The 17,913-nt window shown below is 37.5% G+C and overlaps 1 protein-coding gene across 2 annotated transcripts in view; it reads left to right on the top strand.

The window, feature by feature from the left end:
- Nucleotides 1–3,329: 3,329 nt before the first annotated feature.
- CENPF (centromere protein F) overlaps nucleotides 3,330–17,913 on the top strand; it is a 34,823-nt gene continuing 20,239 nt past the window's right edge. For both annotated transcript variants that reach the window (XM_068185696.1, XM_068185695.1), the window contains exons 1-8: nucleotides 3,330–3,536; nucleotides 4,919–5,115; nucleotides 6,842–6,957; nucleotides 7,973–8,064; nucleotides 10,406–10,673; nucleotides 11,988–12,190; nucleotides 14,959–15,084; nucleotides 16,728–16,856. In XM_068185696.1, the coding sequence (XP_068041797.1) occupies nucleotides 3,375–3,536; nucleotides 4,919–5,115; nucleotides 6,842–6,957; nucleotides 7,973–8,064; nucleotides 10,406–10,673; nucleotides 11,988–12,190; nucleotides 14,959–15,084; nucleotides 16,728–16,856 (1,293 nt within the window). In that variant the 5' untranslated portion in view covers nucleotides 3,330–3,374. The remainder of the gene's footprint in view (nucleotides 3,537–4,918; nucleotides 5,116–6,841; nucleotides 6,958–7,972; nucleotides 8,065–10,405; nucleotides 10,674–11,987; nucleotides 12,191–14,958; nucleotides 15,085–16,727; nucleotides 16,857–17,913) is intronic.

Below are 17,913 nucleotides of genomic sequence, written 5' to 3'. Positions count from 1 at the left end.
AACCCCATCAGACACAGAGTACCCAGCCCATTTATCACTTTCCCTGGGTGAACAGGATTGCTCCAGCTCCTCAAGTGCTCTTTGATGTGCATATGCATTTATATATGCACTTACATGAACTTGGCCTTTCCTGATGGATTCTGAGTCCGGCAAGGAAGAATATGGAGAAGAATATGGAAGAAAAGCTCTAACTGGTTTCTGCTTCTTGTCGTATCCAAAAAGGGGGAGATTTTCTCATCAGAACTTCTTTTCTTTCCCTTCTGGTTTTGTTCCATCATGTGCTCTGACATAAGCTATAGCAATACAAATTTAACCTTTAGTGGCTTTTGCATTCTACTTACTGTTTTGGCCCCTTACTAGAAATAATAAAGAATTCAGGTGAGAAAATGTAAATGGTGATGTTTGGCATTTGGCAAAAACTGAATGGAATTTCAAGGACAGAGAAAAGCTATTTCACAAGACTTGAGGTAGTCTTTGCTCAAAATCATGGGGAACTCAAACACAGGGGACTGAGAGCCTCTTAGAAAGACTCTAAGAATTCTAGCCAGTAGAGAATAATGAAAATAATTACAAGTGTTAGATGAACTGATGGTTACTATTAACATCCTTTATAACTTGTTATTATTTTTTCAGAGTATTTGATCTTATTTTTGTATCTCATAATTCAATCTTACATTTACTAATATTTTTATTCTTATATTTACTTCTGGTAATTAATGTCATGACACTTACAAAGGTATTGTGCAGAATAAGTTGATGTGGCAAAAGAAAAAGCAAGTTTCTGTACTCTTTATGAGGCTTTTTATCTTTCATGATAATTAATTCCTGCAATAGTTACATAAAGGTTGTCAATTATGAAAGATTAACTTGTAAATCATTAACCCAGTACAAACCTGACCATTCTTAGAAATCAGCTTCAGAAGAAATGTTTTCTCATATTTAAGTTGACAACAGTGGTCAGGTTCCCTTCCTTTAGCCTCAGTTATCCAGATATTAATCAGACTGTATCTTAAAAGCTCTGCACGCACCAGCTGATTTTTCATTTTTCATGCCTTATAAGAATGCTGGAGGCTGTCTCTAATCATTCGTCCCTTTCTGAAAAATATGCCACCAGTCATGGAAGTTGAAACTGTTTCACTGAAGTTTTCCCTGAAGGATTAATCATGATGAACTGGTTTAAATGCTAGAGTTCCATGTCCATCAGTAGTCCCACTGTAATATCATGTGTAAAAAATGAAAACTCTTCAACTTCTACAATTGATTAAGTAGCATTTGTTACTGTCAAATGGGAAGCACTTACTGAAACTAGCATATAATGAGTATTTTATTCTTGCAGAACATTTGTCCACCACACAGAGGATCCCCTTCAGTTCAGACTGGTTCTCAGCTTTCATTAATTATTTCAGAATACTGTGTGAGGGTTTTCCACTCTTCTAAAGCAGTTCCTGCTGCACTGCTGTTCTGCGTTGGTCCCCCAGGAACACCTGCATAAAGTTCACCATGGAAATTTCTAGCCTGTCTGGTTGTTTTGGGGTTTTTTAATCATTATTTGTGAAGAGGTATTTATGATGGATCAGTTCCATCACTGCAATGGCTTGTTTTGTTCAGGAGATAGTTTGGAGATTTTTTAACAATGTGCTGGTGAGTTTATTGTGCTGTGTTTATTTATAATCAGAGCTCTCACCAGCTGACTGGTGAGCTGTTTAATTTCTCACGAAAGGTTTGTTTAACTTGATTTTCTGAATATGATTAAAAGAACAGTGCTTGAGTAAATATTCTCAGAATGATTACGAGAAGCAGAACATTTAAATAGGTAAAATGGCAATCAGATCCTAGAGTCACTCACAAGTCATGGATTCTGATGGGAAGGAACATTGCACTTCAAGTCTGAAACTCCCCTCTGAGAGGCCGTCGGGGGTAGGGAGGGGAATGCCAGAGGGTTTGAAAAACCAGTCACGGGTACCCAGGGAAGTTTACAGGAACTTTAGACTCTTTTGGCCTTCAGTGTTGCTATTGTCCATTCTATGCTCTGTGTTAGACTACAGTTGCAAACTATTTGGGGCTTTTTGATTAAGTGTGTATTTCTGGGTAGTAAATGTGTAATATTGGGCTAAATTGCCTCCCTTCGCCTCAAAAAAACAAACAAACAAACACCTAAAGAAAAAAGGAACCCCAAGCCCCGGGAGCAAAATTGAATATGAAAGCACTTTGGGCTCTTTCCATTGACCTTTCCCAGTGAACGGGAGACGACCGGGACAGCGTATTGTCTTTCCTTTTCTCAAAAGTCAGACTTTCTTTGGAACCGGGAAAGTGGGTTTGGATAAAGACCCGACAGTGCGGTTACAGCCCCACAGCTGCTGCTTCCACGCCCATCCCTCTGCCCACCCTCATCCCCTTCTCGCCCCGCCCAACTGCGCGCACCGCCCCGCCCAGCTGAGGGCAACGGCCTCGGGGCCGCCGCGCGCCTGCGCCGCCGCCTCCAATGGAGTTTGAACGCTTCCGAACCAGCCACTCAGGATGGCGAGCGGCGCCACGCTGCTCTTCCATTGGACGCGGGTCCGAGGCCGCGTGGCGAGCGGCGTGGTGAGCGGGCCAATCAGCGCGCAGGGCCGTGGCACGGCGGGGGCGGGCGCAAACGGCCGCGGGGCGGTGGCGCCGGGTTTGAGTCGCGGCGGGAGCGCGGCCGGTCGTGAGGGCAGCGGGCGCCCGGCTGCATTGGCAGCCGGCACCGGGCTCGAGTCGCTGACGCCGGGTTTGAGTCGCGGCGGGAGCGCGGCCGGTCGTGAGGGCAGCGGGCGCCCGGCTGCATTGGCAGCCGGCACCGGGCTCGAGTCGCTGTCGCCGGGCTCCGGTCGGCGCTTAGCAGTGAGTGAGCGGTCGGGCGCGGGGCTGACGGTGGCAGGCAGCCGCTCTGTTCTGTGGGGGCTCTCTCCGCCGGTCGTTGGTCACTAGTTTTAGGTACTCTGAGATACCCCGAGCTCAGCCACGTTGCTTTGAAAAGTAAATAAAGAAGCGTTGCTGAGGCCTACGGAGCCATGTGTTTGGCAAGGAGACGCCACCTGAGGCAGAGCTGTCAAATGCATGTCTGAGAGTAGAAAGCCTGTTGCTGCCGGGAGATTCGTTAGAGCGAGGTTCTGCTCTTAACTGCATAGAAGCGTGAAAAATAGGACCTAATGCTTTAAGGTGCTGCTTGGTGTTTAGGTCAGGAAGCCTGTAAGGTTGTGGAATGATGTATTCTAATCGCTGCTAAGCTTAAAATATGCAATTTCTTTAAAAGGGATGCTTACTTCACCTCTTGGAAGCTCTCATTGTTGTTGTCTTTGTGTTTCAGGCATAATACTATCCATTTTATGTGAAACGAGAATCTGCCCAGTATGAGCTGGGCTCTGGAGGAATGGAAAGAGGGCCTCTCTCCCAGAATCCTGCAGAAGATCCATGAGCTGGAAAGTCAAGTGGATAAGCTTAAAAAGGAGCGTCAGCAAAGGCAATACCAGCTGGAGACTTTGGAGGCAGCGTTGCAGAAACAGAAGCAGAAGGTAACCCAAAATGCAGTCCTTCGTGCCAAACACTGTTGTGAAAAATGTATATTTTATGACTGAGTTTTTGCAAATATTAAATTGAATAGTATATGTATTATGTTATATTGATTAGAAGTGCTGTATTAACATTTTAATAGTATGGTAAATGTAGTTTTGTAGTTAAAATAGAAACTATGTATGTGGGTTTTTCTTTAAAAAATGAGATACTTGCTTTGAGAAAACAATCCCAAAACACCTAAATCTTACAGAGAAGAGGAATTTATAGTTCTCTTATCAGAAGAAGCTAATTTCTTCAGGCCTTGCTCAGACTTGAAGATGCAGTGGGGATTAGAAGAAGGAGTTGACATATTCCAGACAGAGTTTCTTATTTTAAATAGAATGTATGCATAACCATGAAGTATGTATGAATATGCAACAGTGTATGGTTTTTAAGGGTTATCCCTTTGTTCACAAAAGATGCTTATCGGGCTTAAGTGCCTGAGAGCATCCGGACGTCCGTAACTCTTTAGATTTTATTATCTTGTAATTGTCCTAACTCTAAATTTTTATAACTCTAATTGTATTACTATTTTTATAACTATTTTATTATTATTAAACTTTTAAAATTTTAAAAACCAAGTGATTGGTGTTTTTCACACTGTTATAGCAGTTTATTTTCTGGTGGTTATTGTTAGGGAATGGGTTAATGTTTTGATTCTTTTTCCTGACTGAAAGGAAAGGTAAAACCTTACGCCTAGCAGTTTTCTTTGGGTTTCTTCCTGTGAGTTTCCAGGAAATTGTTTCAACCATTCCGATAAACTGCTGCGGTCCATAGACAAAAAGAAGGGGTACTTTAAAACTCTTAGAAGTAGCAGGTAATACAATTGTCAGTCAAAAGAACAGCACTGTGCCAAAGATGATGCCCCTTGGATGTTATTCCAGGGAGGAGAAGGACAACTTTCCTGCCAGACTCTGTCTTCAAAGCTGTGACATTTGATAATTACTGTGCACACTTTGTGGAGTGAGCCAAGGCCTTCTGGCTGCTAAAGATAGGCTGGAAAGGGAAGTGAGATGATCAGTGAAGAATGTGGACTTATGATGATTATTAGTATTTAGGGATTGATGAAATTTTTTAAGAGTTCATATCTCATCAATAAATAGAAACTGTTAACGTCACTGGGTTGAATTTTGGCAAATGTGCGTTTTGTTCACACCTAAGAATATTTAAACAATGTGTACATCTGAGATTTTTAGAGCTGTCAGGATTTTGAAGTGTTAGGAAGAAAATAACAGCATTGTGCTGAACCCACCACAAACATCTGAACTTTGTGTTACTAAAATAATAAATGCACAGTATAGAGGAGTTGATAATTTTAAAAATGTCTCTGTGTTCCAACTAGGTCGAAAGTGAAAAAAATGAATCTGCAATACTAAAAAGAGAAAACCAGAGCTTGATGGAATTGTGTGATAATCTTGAGAAAGCAAAGCAGAAAATTTCACATGATCTTCAAGTAAAAGAATCTCAGGTCAACATTCAGTCAGGTCAGCTGAATTCCTGCAAGAAGGATATTGAAAGGCTAGAACAAGAACTGAAAAGGTGAGGACTTGCTGTATGTCTCTAACATATTTACAATGGATATTTCATAATTTATTTCCTCATGCCTTATACATGTCCTAATAGAAGCAAACAAAGAGGAAGCTGTGTTGCTCTTTCAATTTTTTTTCTCTCTGATTTTTGTGAAAACTGAAGAGAGTTGAGATATTTCACTGCTGTTACAAATAATGCAACATAATTTATGGCATGTAGAAACACCAGATTTGTGTAAGGAGTTGCTGAGATCCATCAGTGAAGAATCTAGTGAGATTCAGCAGGGTTGATAGAACCTCACTAATGTTATCTGAATCTGCTGTCAAATGTTGGGACAAAGAGGTTGTGAGGAGGATATGTGTTCCATTTATCTCTTCTCAAAATGAAGTTGGTTTGCTGAGTTCCCCCTTCCCATTATATTATTTTATGTAACTGTTCATTACAAAATATCAGTTACTGCATGTACCTCATTCTTGGCCATTGTTTGTGATTTTGTATTTGTCTGCCTTTTGTTTGGTATGTGATCATTTGCCACTTCATCCCAACTGATGCTCCTCTGGAAGAGGAGTTCTTGCCATTGAGCTGTAAAAGAGAGGGAAAATAAAAAAGGCAAATGTGAATTCACTGATGCTGTGGGCTACAGCCTGGGACTATCATCTTATCAACCTGTGCTCATTGAGCTGGACAAAAGTTACTGTGTGGCCTCTGAACTAGTTATATGATTTCATTGGATGCCCTGGTATCTTTAACCTTACAAAAGTCCCTCAAGTGGGTTGTCTGTTGTAGAGCAATTTCTGAGATAAATGGGTCACGATCTGGATGTTCATGATTTATACGTTTAGAGTGAAGGTTGAGCTACCCCAGCCTAGGCCTCAGATGTGGGCCTCGGAGGCCTGGAAGCCTGTGGCGCAGTTAAGAATAAGTTTGTGGCGCAGTCAGAAATTATGTTAAGGTGTAACACAATTTACTGAGCTGTCTAGGTGTGAATTAATATAGGTCTGCAGGGTGAAACTTTAGCCACCTTAAGACAGGAACAAACAATGTTTGCTTGTCAATGAGAGTGTGCTCATGATTTTAAACTATCTGGAAGTGTATAAAAACTACTGTCTGTAAACAATAAAGGGAGAACGTATGATTAGCCACATTGGTTTGGATCTGCGTTTGTTCCTGTCCAGCCATCCTTTTATTATTAGTCCCTGTTTCACTCTGCTGTGGTGTTTTGGGTAGTGATGTAAATGGAACACATAAGAAATACCCTGTTGAGTGGAGATTATTCCCTTGCATTTTCATGAAGTATGCATAGTTTTCTGAAAGTGTGCAGTATCAGAACATAACAACTGAAAGTTGTGTTTCCTGCCATAAAGATGCTCACTGAAGAGTAAGAGTTTGATATTCTCAGTGCCTACAGTGATTTGGGTATGTTTAGCTGAACTACTGCTTCATACAGTAAGACCTCAAGGAATTCAAACAGATTTTCTTCTACTTGGGGTTTGATTTTGTTTTTTAGCTCTGACTCCTGTGTAATTGATTAACTATGTTGAAACTCTAAATACAATGTCACTTATATTTTTGTGTTACACCCCCTAAAAATTTTCAGTGGCTATGTCTTGATTTGATCTTTAAACTAAGTCCTTAGAATCATGTAATTTGTTAGTGTATGTTAGGTTGTTAAAAATAGCTAATTAGTTTTTTAGTTTCCATTATTAATTTATGCTGCTGCTTCTTTCCTAAACAGATGCAAATGTGAGCTTGAGAGAAGTCAGCAAACATTGACTGCAGGAGATGTATCATTCAATGCCACTCCACAGAAAAGTTTTACTGCTCCTTTAACACCAGTTCAAAGTAATTATGGTAAATAATCCTTTTCTTCATCCAGCACAGACAGCTGACTGTCAGTTTTCTTGGAAGGTTGAGTATTTTAAACATTACACTTGTACTGAGTTGCCTAGCCCCTCTTATATAAGTTATAATGAAAGTATCTAATTTGTAGCACCCTAGGTTTCCATTTAAAAAATTATTAGTGCAGATTGAACACCTCACAAATATTGCCTCTTTTCAATGCTACATTGAGGGACATGGAATAGTGATAAAATGTCCTTCAGTAGACTGCAGCAATCTTTTGAATGCCTATTCCTGGTGTCAGCTCTTCTCTTCATGTTGTGGGGAGCAAATTTCTCCCTGTACCACAGGTACTTTAACTAAAATGCAGTCAACAGTTAAATGTGTTATTTATTTGGAAAGTTATTTTTTGCACAGACTGTTACTTTGAGTGATAATCTACACAACTAATGCTTGTATCCATTTCAAAGCATCACTTCTATCTTCAAATAAGTGACATCAAAAATATTTAAAATATTTGAATGAACTGGAAAAATGACAGGAAGCTTCCTGGTGTGGAGAATTATGTGGCTAGACATTCTTATGCTCTTTATGCTGAAAAACTTTGTGTTCAATATTATACGTGTTATTTACCTCTTTCAGTGCTATGAACAAATGTTCTGTGGGTTTGGCATCTCAGTCTTACTCCAGTGGGAAATCTGACATAATCTCTTACTCTTCTTCCTTTCACTTTCTTTATACATATCTGAAAAGTGGTGCAGTTAGTGGCAATGTCAAGCATTCTGCTAAGCATGGCACTCCTGAAAGCGGGATAAGATTAAAATTATTTACCTAACTTTATTTAAAATTATATTCTTGGGGAGATATTTTCCTTTGAAAGCTGGAGTCTTGAATTCATTAAAATAATTGAATCCTAAAATACTTCAAGTTGGGAGGGACCCATGGGGTGAGAAAACCTGGCTGGATTGGGTGAAAAACTGGTTGGACTAAGGCAAATTATAAAGAACTATTCACCATGTCTTTGTAGATGCTAAGTTTGAAGAACTAGAAGAAAAATACAAGAAAAAAGTACAAGAAAATAAAGAGCTGGAATTGCAACTGAGAACCATCCAGTTTAAGGTAAGTATTTCTTAGGAATGGTTTGTGTGTTATCTAAGAAAGTAACCACTGAGTGAAGTTGGAAAATGAAATGGAAAAGTAGTGAAAAATATTATACATCACAGAAAATATAATTTCAAAAGAAAGAGAGAGAATTAATCTGTGTGTACTGCCATTCAGAAGTAATCTTGGAGAATTCAGAAAAGCCATCCTCTTTGAATAGCGAAGGAAAGGAGGACATTAAAAATGAGAACACATCTTTCAGAAACTGGAAGTCTCCTGCAAGCAAGAACAAGATAAAACAGTGTCAGTTATGCCAAGTTAAATACTATATGATAATAAAATAGCCTTGAAAAATGTTGTGAGTAATAATTCACACCTAGAAAATAGAAACCCATAAATCTTTCAAACATATACGAAGGAGGAACAGTATTAGCTAATCTCTGAGAACAAGATGAATAAGATGTGAAAGCCCTCAAGGAAAAAGCCATCGCAGAAAATGTGAAATAATTTTATCTTTGGTACTTACTATGTAAAGGTTTAAAACTTTTCTACATGAGAGCCTTTTTTTTGTTGGGGTTGAATCTGTGGCACAGACTCAAATTGGAAAATCAGAAGTAGTCATAAATTAGATTGCTAAAATGAATGGTAATTTAAAAAAAATCAACAGATGCAGATAATATTTTCCCATTAATTGATAGGGCACTGCAGTGTGGGACTGTTGAGTCACTGTGATGTGCAATGTTGCCTCATTCTTCTCTTGAAACTGGAAGGGGACAAGGATGATGACATTAGAAAAAAACACTTATCATGCTGCTTCTTGGAAATACAGTTTAGTCAGGCCAACATTATGTCCTGGGCAAATTGTTAGAAATATGACACAATATGTTTATTGAAGCATGTGTAGGCGTATGGAGAAAAGGTCAACTATTTGCTGATAAAGGCAAATCATGCCTCATATATTTTCAGACCTTTTGGGGTTTTTCTTTTAAGAACAAATCAGAAAATGTCTAAGTCAAGTGCGACTCAGTGTAATGCTGTTGGGTATGCACTGATGAAAGGGAAAAAATTGGATAAGGGGAGTTCCTGCAAATTTAAAGGAAAAGATTGAGTGCAGAGTGGCAAAAAATGGTCTGTTTTTACTGGGGAATGGTCAACAGAGGAGCCTGAAAAGGCTTGGTAAAGAGAACTGTGCTATTCAGCATTTTGATTAGTGTTGTGAAAAATAGTTGAATAATATGGTTGATGACCACACAGTATTCTGTAGCACTTGCAGTAATTAAGATGGTGAGTAAAATTCAGCTTAAAAGAGAATAATGAAGTACTACATCAGGAAAACATAATTTGGAAAAGGAATACCTGATACATTTGGACTTCACGTCTATGATTCCAAGAAGCATTTGTTTGTCGTTGTGGCTAGTTCTGGATTCAAACATTTGTCTCAGAAACTACAAATTTAAATGGCATACAGGGGAAATGATTACTACATACATGATTAGTTTTCCTTTCCTCTTTGTTAACAAATAATTTTACAGGATTGGACACAGCATTCTGGACACTGTAATATAGATTTTTGGACTTGACACATCTGTTCCTAGATAACAGCATATTCTCTGGTTTGACTGAGAAGTCACACTGGGTCTTGCATGGTTTAGGGATTTAGTTTAAGAAAAAGTAATTCAAATGAGCTGCATTTCAAAATCCAGTTAAAAAAGCAATAGGGGCTTTACTTTGAGGTTTTCCTTGTTTGGGTTTTTTCACTTAAGAATGAGAAAATCTAATTTTTTTGCTCTGTTTAATTTTTCTGTGGGGAAATACTGAAAGCTTATACCTGGCAGATTTTATTATTGCAGTTTTGGAATACTCTGTTTATAAGTTTAAATAATTAAATGTGTTTTGAATTTACCTGTGCTTCTCCAGTAGAACTAAATGTTAGTCAAATATCTGATATCTTAGTTTAGACTTCTATTTTTTTTTTTTGCAACTTAGTTGTCTTCACTTACCTGCAAAAATGTATGATTCAATTTTAAAAAATGTAGGAGTAAAATGATGGGCTCTCTCTTGAAAAAAAACAAAAATTTATGCATGTTACTTATAAAGATACTCATATCAAAATACTTTCTTTGATATTCTGGTTTGTATTTACAAATATCACCTATACTTGGAATCTTGTGCTAAAGTTATTTAATTTACATAGCTTAGACAATGACATGTATCAGGGTTTTGCACTGGTGTGTGCTGTGATGTTATAACTATGTGAAATGATGATGACCTATTAGCTATTAATTTTAAATTAGTTATTTTGTTTTATGTTGGATAAGGAACTGTGTAAAGGTCCATCCTTTTCTTTTTTTGGACACAGAAAATAAATCAGCCTCATCCTCAAAGCTCTTTGAGTCACAGAGAGATTGCACGGCATCAGGCTTCCTCATCTGTGTTTTCGTGGCAACAGGAAAAGACACCTTCTAGAAACCCAGAAACACCTGCAAGGGGAAGTTCTGCAGCATCCTCCTTTCCATGGGATAAAGACACAAATTCAAGTATTCTGTCAGAGAAAAACGAGTTTGACAACAGCTTTGCTGAGAACTCGAATTCCTCCCTCATGATCCAGCTGAAAGCACAGAACCAAGGTATCTGATGCATTTCTTTAAGACCCAGAGGCAGTCTCCTGTATGGTTTCATGAAAGCTGATGTGCAGACAGAAGCAGGCTATTGAAATTAGTGCTTTAGCAAGGAAAAGAGAAAGATACTTGTTATTGCCTTTGCCAGCTGGCCCTGTTGGCTGTTGGTGTATTTTCAGTGATCAGCTGTACACAGAGATTGCCTACAAGCGGTGGTATCTTTTGCATAAGGGGTATGAGAATTAGTATTAGAATTAGTTTGTATTTTTGGGCTGAGTAGGGGACGTCATCTATAAGGAAAAATACCTTTTTCCATTAATCCATTGCTCCTGGAACAATTTTCTTAAAACAGTTAAAAAAACTCTGCAGGATTTCATTGCATCTCACTGTTAAATTAAATCATATTGTTTCCTTATTTTTCTATACTATTGATACTTTTTGACTGAGCAATAATGTCTTAAAAATTTGATGATTGAACATGCTTAGTGCATAACTGAGTTGGTACATGATGGATGCTACTGGCAGCACAAAATGAAGTATGCTGCAAGAAGTACAATCAAAGCCCAAGATATGGTCTTGTATTACACATTTTGACATGGAGAAATAATAATTCCTGATACCTGATAGTTGTAAGAAAGGAAATAGATGGGTTTTTCTTGGATTTGTTGAGCATTCACTTGAGCCTGCTATTTGTACTCTTTGGACAGCTTTTCCACTGTTTTACAAGTCCCTGAACTCTCCAAACTCTTCATTCTAATTCCTTACATACAGCTTCAATTTTGGTGGCTTTTTCAACTTGGAAGCCATACAAATTCAGATCCAGGAAGACAGGACTTCTTTTAACAAAAAAAAACCCCACAAAATCAGATAATATTAATTCTTGATAATGCTTCCTGTAGCTGACAGTTGAGTTAAGGAAATGCATGTAGTGGATATACTTATAAAGAATGTAATAGGTATTTCAAGTTACATGTTTCTGCATGTTTAAAAACAGTAACAAAACAAAAAAAAGCCAGCAGGAGGAACAAATTGGTTTTGCCTTTGCAGCACTTGTTCCTGAGCTCTTGTGTTTGTGTTCTCTCATGAAGTAGGAATTACTGATTTACAGACAACTGTCTTTCAGTCTTGATAGTTTGTGTTATTGATGTCATAGTAGAAGACAGTTAAAACTTGTTTTAACTTGCTGAAAATTTTATAGGGTGTCTGCCTGTGTCAGGAAATTTGGGTGTTTTCAAACATTTTAAATAGGAAGTAGAAGTGTGTTGGAAGAGGTACCTTCCAAAGCAAAAAGTATCCTTAATCATTACTGTTTTTTAAATTCAGAACTAAATTCCATTATTAAAGACCTAGAACAGCAATTGCAAGCTCAAGAAAAACTGAAGAGGTCCCATATGAATAAACATCAAGAGACTGAACTGGAGCTGGGCAGATTGAAGTTGGAATTAACTGAGAAGGATAAAACTCTGAACAAAACCAGAGATAAACTGACTCAAACGAGTACACAACTTGATCAAGCTACCACACAGGTAAAATGTTGTCACACATCTTCTGACTGTCCTTAAAATTCATTTTCAGTATTCCTATGTGTCTGTTTTCAGCCATTCAGTAAGAACCAAGGTTCTCAGACGAAGCTTCTCGAGAGTTTACTGAGGATCAAGTTTTGAGAAGTATATGCTAGTTTGATATGTATTATATGTAAAAGCACTAATACATGTAAGCAGTTGCCCATTTTCTGGAAGGTTCTTACACCACCTGAAGAAATAATTTTCATACTTGGGTAAGATTGACAGAAATTCTGGAAAATATTTACTGATCAAGTTGCATAGAGCAACAATGACATCTGGTGGCAAGTTCTGACCTGAAAAAGACTCTTGCATCTTTGGCTGAAAATCAGAATTTGTTGCTTATACGAGAGGATGTTGTGGGGGCATAGTCCTTGTATTGTAAATTGCTTGTTTTAAATAATGTCTAGGTAAAAATGCAATGCAAGATTAAGAATATATGCAGTTTCTAAATGGAAATTTACAGCCTAATCCTGGGGAGTTTGAATTCACACTAAAAATCAATAGAATAGTACACTGCTTAGTCAAGAATTTACAGAGTGTATGTAAGTAAATACACATAAAATCTGAAGTGGTTCAGATATTTGCTTGTAATAATATGCAAAAGGAGAATGCCAGTGCTTAAAGTCATTTAAACTGCAGAAGGTAACAAGTAAGTCTTTTCCTTGATTAATCAAGTTGCATTACCTTCCTAAAGTCCCTTTTCACAACACTTAACAAATTTGAAATTACTTGCACGGATGTCATAATTCCTAGAATCTTATTTCTATCTATTTTTAAATTTTTTTTCTCTACTAGTGGTTCATCTACAGCGTAGGGAAAAAGATGTTTCTGTGTGTGTCTTCTCTGGGTAGAATAATTATCCATGTTTGTCAGTAAGTTTCTGCATGCTACTTAAATATAGTGGTGAGCTAATATTTCCCACAACTCCTGAATTGGCCCTTAAAAAATAAACCTTTGCATGTAATACTTGATCACTCTGCCTTCTCAGAGACGCAGCAGCATTTGCCTGTTGATAATTCTGTGAGGAACTAGTTTAGGGGAAGTCTTGGCTGGATAAGGGAAAAGCAAACACCTGACACATAGTCCCTTGACTTCATAAAGGCACTGTTGTCATGGTGATTTTGTGGGAAGACCTAGCGGACCCAGTCTGACAGCTCAATTTCTCTGAAAAGGGATTAATTTTAATTTATTTGATTTCAAAAATGACTTGATTCAACTTCCTAAAAGATTAGGGTATTATGTATTTAATTTTCCCTTGTTAATTTTCTGTGGGTTTAAGAGAGTGGAATTCTTTTACTAAGGAATCAAAAGGGATTAAAAGCAGTCCAAGTGAAGGGGCAAGGTTGTGCATCTAGAAACATGCCTGGGGAAGGACAAGGAGAAGTGGGACTTGCCACCATCGGAATTGATGTGCAGCCCATCCTTAAGGTGCAGTGCATCTTGCCCCAGAAGGTTCCTTTGGTCCTGCCTTGTAAAGGTGACTCCTTTCTGTTCTGCTTCTTTCTTGCACTGGAATTGGATCTCTGCCAGCCCACCCTGGACTTTGAAAGTAGAACTGCTTTGAGATTTTAGATTTTATCTTGTGCCTTGTAGCCTGGATTTAATCCTGTTGATCCCCCTTGTACACTTCTCTGTCACTGGGACCATTTCCAGACCTCAAGCCCAGCACCTCTGTGTTACCAAGTATTTTCATTCCTTGTGGGATTTGCAGCCTTTCTGCAATCACCTTTCCATGTGAATTTGCAGGAATTCACAATCCCTGCAGTCTCTGCCTAATACCTGACATCCTGATGCAACTACCTTCTTCTTTTTTTCTTATTTCTACCATTTCATTAACTCAATAAACAGCTCTTGTTGCTGAAGAAAGAGAGGCCCAGTCACCCTTTGCCATTTTTTCTTACTCTCTGGGGGAGGAAAAAGTGCATATTTTGCATTAACGGATTTGGCTTGGAATAAAATTTACATTTTTTTGTTCAGGAAGTTAGGTGAACAATGCTTAACTCTCTTGGGTGACATAATATTAACATAACTGAGTTAAATAACAAGTTAATGTGGAGGTGAACCTAGACAAAGCTTGCTGATTTTTTTTAAGTTTAAATTGTAAAAAGTACTGTTATTTTTACTAAGATTGTTACTTCATTTTTCTGTCCAAATCAGCTTGCTGAATCACTCTGAAATTTGGTGGAATATCCATTTATTTTCAGTCTAAAAATGTAATTGCTTTGCAGTTAAGTCATTCTTTAGTTGGTAGCAACCTGAGGTACTGAAAATACAATCTATTCTTAGTGCCAGATGTAGCATCATTCTGCAGACTGTCAAAAACATGGATTTTCTTATTATATATATATTATCTAAATATATATAGTGATATATGTCTTGTATATTTTCTTATTGTGTTATCTAAATATATGTAAAGATGTTATGTTATATATCATCTAAAGATGTTTTTATTGTGTGTATACACATACACATTTATGACATATATATTAAAGTATATCTACTCTTTCTATATATACACACATTTTCTCAACATAAGGAAGAATGAATGAGTTTTGTACTTTGGATTGCTAAGATTTTATATGGTAAAAGCTAAAGTTACTGTGGTTATATGAATGCTAGAATAATTGTAGTAGCTGACAGCAGTGTTCTTTTTATGTGAAGGCTTATATATTTAAATGAAACATCACTTGCACCTTTAACACTTGTGATTGATAACTGAATTATTATAGGTCCAAACGTTGGAGCAAAAGGTGAAGCGATTGTCAGAAGAACTGAATTGCCAAAGACAAAATGCTGAGAGCGCTCGTCGATCTTTAGAACAGAAAATAAAGGCAAAGGAAAAGGAATACCAACAGGTAAGGCAAGGAGAACTTTTTAACTTTGACTTCCTCAGGAGATGAAATCACTTGGCTTATGTTGTATATATGATTTTCTGTTAGTTGCAATCACATTTGATGAAGAGGTAAAAGTTGCAAAGGTAATTGAAAAAATGGAAAACAATAGTGGGGATAGGCTGTTGGAGAGGTGCAGGATTATGTTGGTGTTCACTGGAAAATACAGAGCATGTTTGAGAGATGGAATGACATGCACATCCATGAGAAACTAGGCTCCATTTTTTTCATAAAATTATGTATATGTGAGCTCAAGCTTAGTAACCAACTCGATTATTTCTGTGGACCTTGAGTTAATTTTGCATGCATTTCACGCAGAAGAAAATATTTTCTTTAAGATTATATCTCTATTCTAATTTTGGTCCATGCTCAGAAGATGTTAATATAGTCAATTAACATAAGTGTCTTTCATTTCCTTCATGCCAGCTCTTGCAGGGAGAAGTAGTATAGCACTGTGCCAGGAATTTTTCTGTAATGAAGTTATATTTAGTATTAACAGCATTAATACTGTTTTGGATTAGGGCTAAACTCCTTGTGTTTTTCTTTTTAGGCTAAATAAAGTGTTAGGAAATCCAAGACACAGATTCAGAAGTGATAGTGCTATTTCAGATGGGCATTTTATGCTTGCTTTAGGGATTGAATATAAGGGCATTGCCCTCAGGAAGACTGCTTGTTGTGTCAAATGTTTAACCTGAAACCTTTTTCCTAAGGTATGTCCAGACAGATAAAATAATTGGCAGAGGAGTTTTGGTGGGGTAGCCAATAAACAGTGCTGCTACCAGCACTCTTGAGTGAAAGAGTGATTTTACAAAGTCTGTTAGTCTTGATGCTACCTCAGGATCTCAAATTGATGCTGAACCTCGTCTAGAAGTGGTAAATTGGAACAACTGATCTTTGCATTTGAACAGTTGTAGTATAATTGTATTAATCAAAAGATGGGTTGAAGGCCTATGAACCCTGTGTCCTGGTTTTTCCTTTTTTTTTAGTTAGCTAAATAAAGCCCTTCATAAGATTAATATGTTAGCCCACATACTGCCATTCTAGATTGTTCAGCAAGGCCATTAATTGAGAAGTACTCTTTTTTCTGCAATGGTTAGGATCTGTGAGCTGTTGCAGGTTCTTAAAATGTTTGTTTAATGTTCATTTATTTATAACGTTAGTCTGTCAAGTCCTATTTAAAGGCTCTGTTACATCTTCTTGCAATAAAATTTGTGCAATAGTGTAGAGAAAAACCAAACTTATAGTATGGTAAGTAATAGGAGAGATGAACTTGTAAGAATTACATTACAGTGCAAGTAGACATGAAATTTACCTTTAGTATGAAAAATTTTAACACTATTGTTTTCATTACCTTAGGATTCACTTTTTTCCCTTTCTGTAATTAAGTTCTTAAGCAGATGACATAAATTAGGTTAATGTCATTCTTGCCTATGTGGCATATGCCTTATGAATTAAAGCTGAGTTTAAACTGTTTGCTGTGTAAGACAAGTGTCCCTGAACAGGCAGTACCTGTTGATAAAAATCAGTTGTTATTTCTGCAGTAACCAAAGTAGAGACTTCTTGTGGTCATGTGTTTATTTCTTTGTTTTTCTGCCACTGTTTTCTAGGAACTCTCTTGTCAGCAGCGTGCCTTGCAAACACTGGATCAGCAGTGCAACCAGATAAGAAGCAAACTGAACCAGGAGTTACAGCAAGCCAAAAATGACTTCAATGCTCTGCAGGCAGAATTTGACAGAGTAGGCTTTTTTTAGCAGTAAAGTCCACTACTAGAGTGGTATTTAGATGTCTCAACAGCACTGTCCTAATTATACATAAAGCAAAAAAAATCATGTGGTGTCTTGTATTAATGTTTTTACAGTATGTATTAGATGTTGTGTAATTACCATTTCTTACCAAAATACTATGTATTTAAATGTGAATTATAGGCTTTTAAAAGTTTGTCCATTTTTGTCTAGCTAGTCCACTTCTCACAGGGAAGGAGATGTAAATGCAGGCAGTGCAGGTAAAATAAATCTGAGAAAGGAGCAGCTAAGGCTGATCACTAGACACTTTATGTAAAAAAAAAAAAAAAAACCCATGCACAGGGGTAGTTTGATGATAGAGCTACTGACCAACAGATTGTTGCCCTTTGGAAAAACAGTCCCATTTTCATATATCCTAGCCATGCACTCCTCATGTGATCCTGGGGAGAGCTGATAGAGAAGATAAAAAAAATCAAAGAAAATATTACATTTGTATTAGCATATGTGTATACAGTGTTTGCTATCAGTTTAACTCCCTGAACTGGTTCTACACAAATTCAGATGAGTGTCATGGCTTGTGTAAGGAAGAAAATGAATATGAAGGAGTTTTTCTGCTTTGGCAGTAGCTATCTATTAATAAACACATTAGTTGTCACAAACTCCCAACTTTCAGTAGTTTAGGAAGCAGCACAAGCCTCGGGAGTGGGTGACCAGAAAAAAGGAATGTTTAAAAGCCTCCAAAAACCCTTGAGAGCACTTCTCAGGCAGCAGAGCTAACTGATTTTCTAAAAAGAGCCACAAGTTCTTGAAAGTTATATGGAGAAGCCCCACTTGTAGGCAGCCTAAACTGAAACATCATTTCTAAAACTGCCAACAGATTTCTTGCAGGCTTATTTTATTTTAGGAATATAGCTGTGGGATTACATTCAGTCAAAAGTTTTTACTGGAGACTTCTTTATTATATACATATTCTTTTGTATATGCTTACTGAAAAATTGATTCAATTGAGAGGAAAATAACTGCCTTTTACTTCCTTCTCAAAGAAGGGTAA

This window comes from Anomalospiza imberbis, chromosome 3 (assembly GCF_031753505.1).
Source record: "Anomalospiza imberbis isolate Cuckoo-Finch-1a 21T00152 chromosome 3, ASM3175350v1, whole genome shotgun sequence".
NCBI lineage: Eukaryota > Metazoa > Chordata > Aves > Passeriformes > Viduidae > Anomalospiza > Anomalospiza imberbis.
This window is presented reverse-complemented; position numbering and strand designations above follow the sequence as displayed.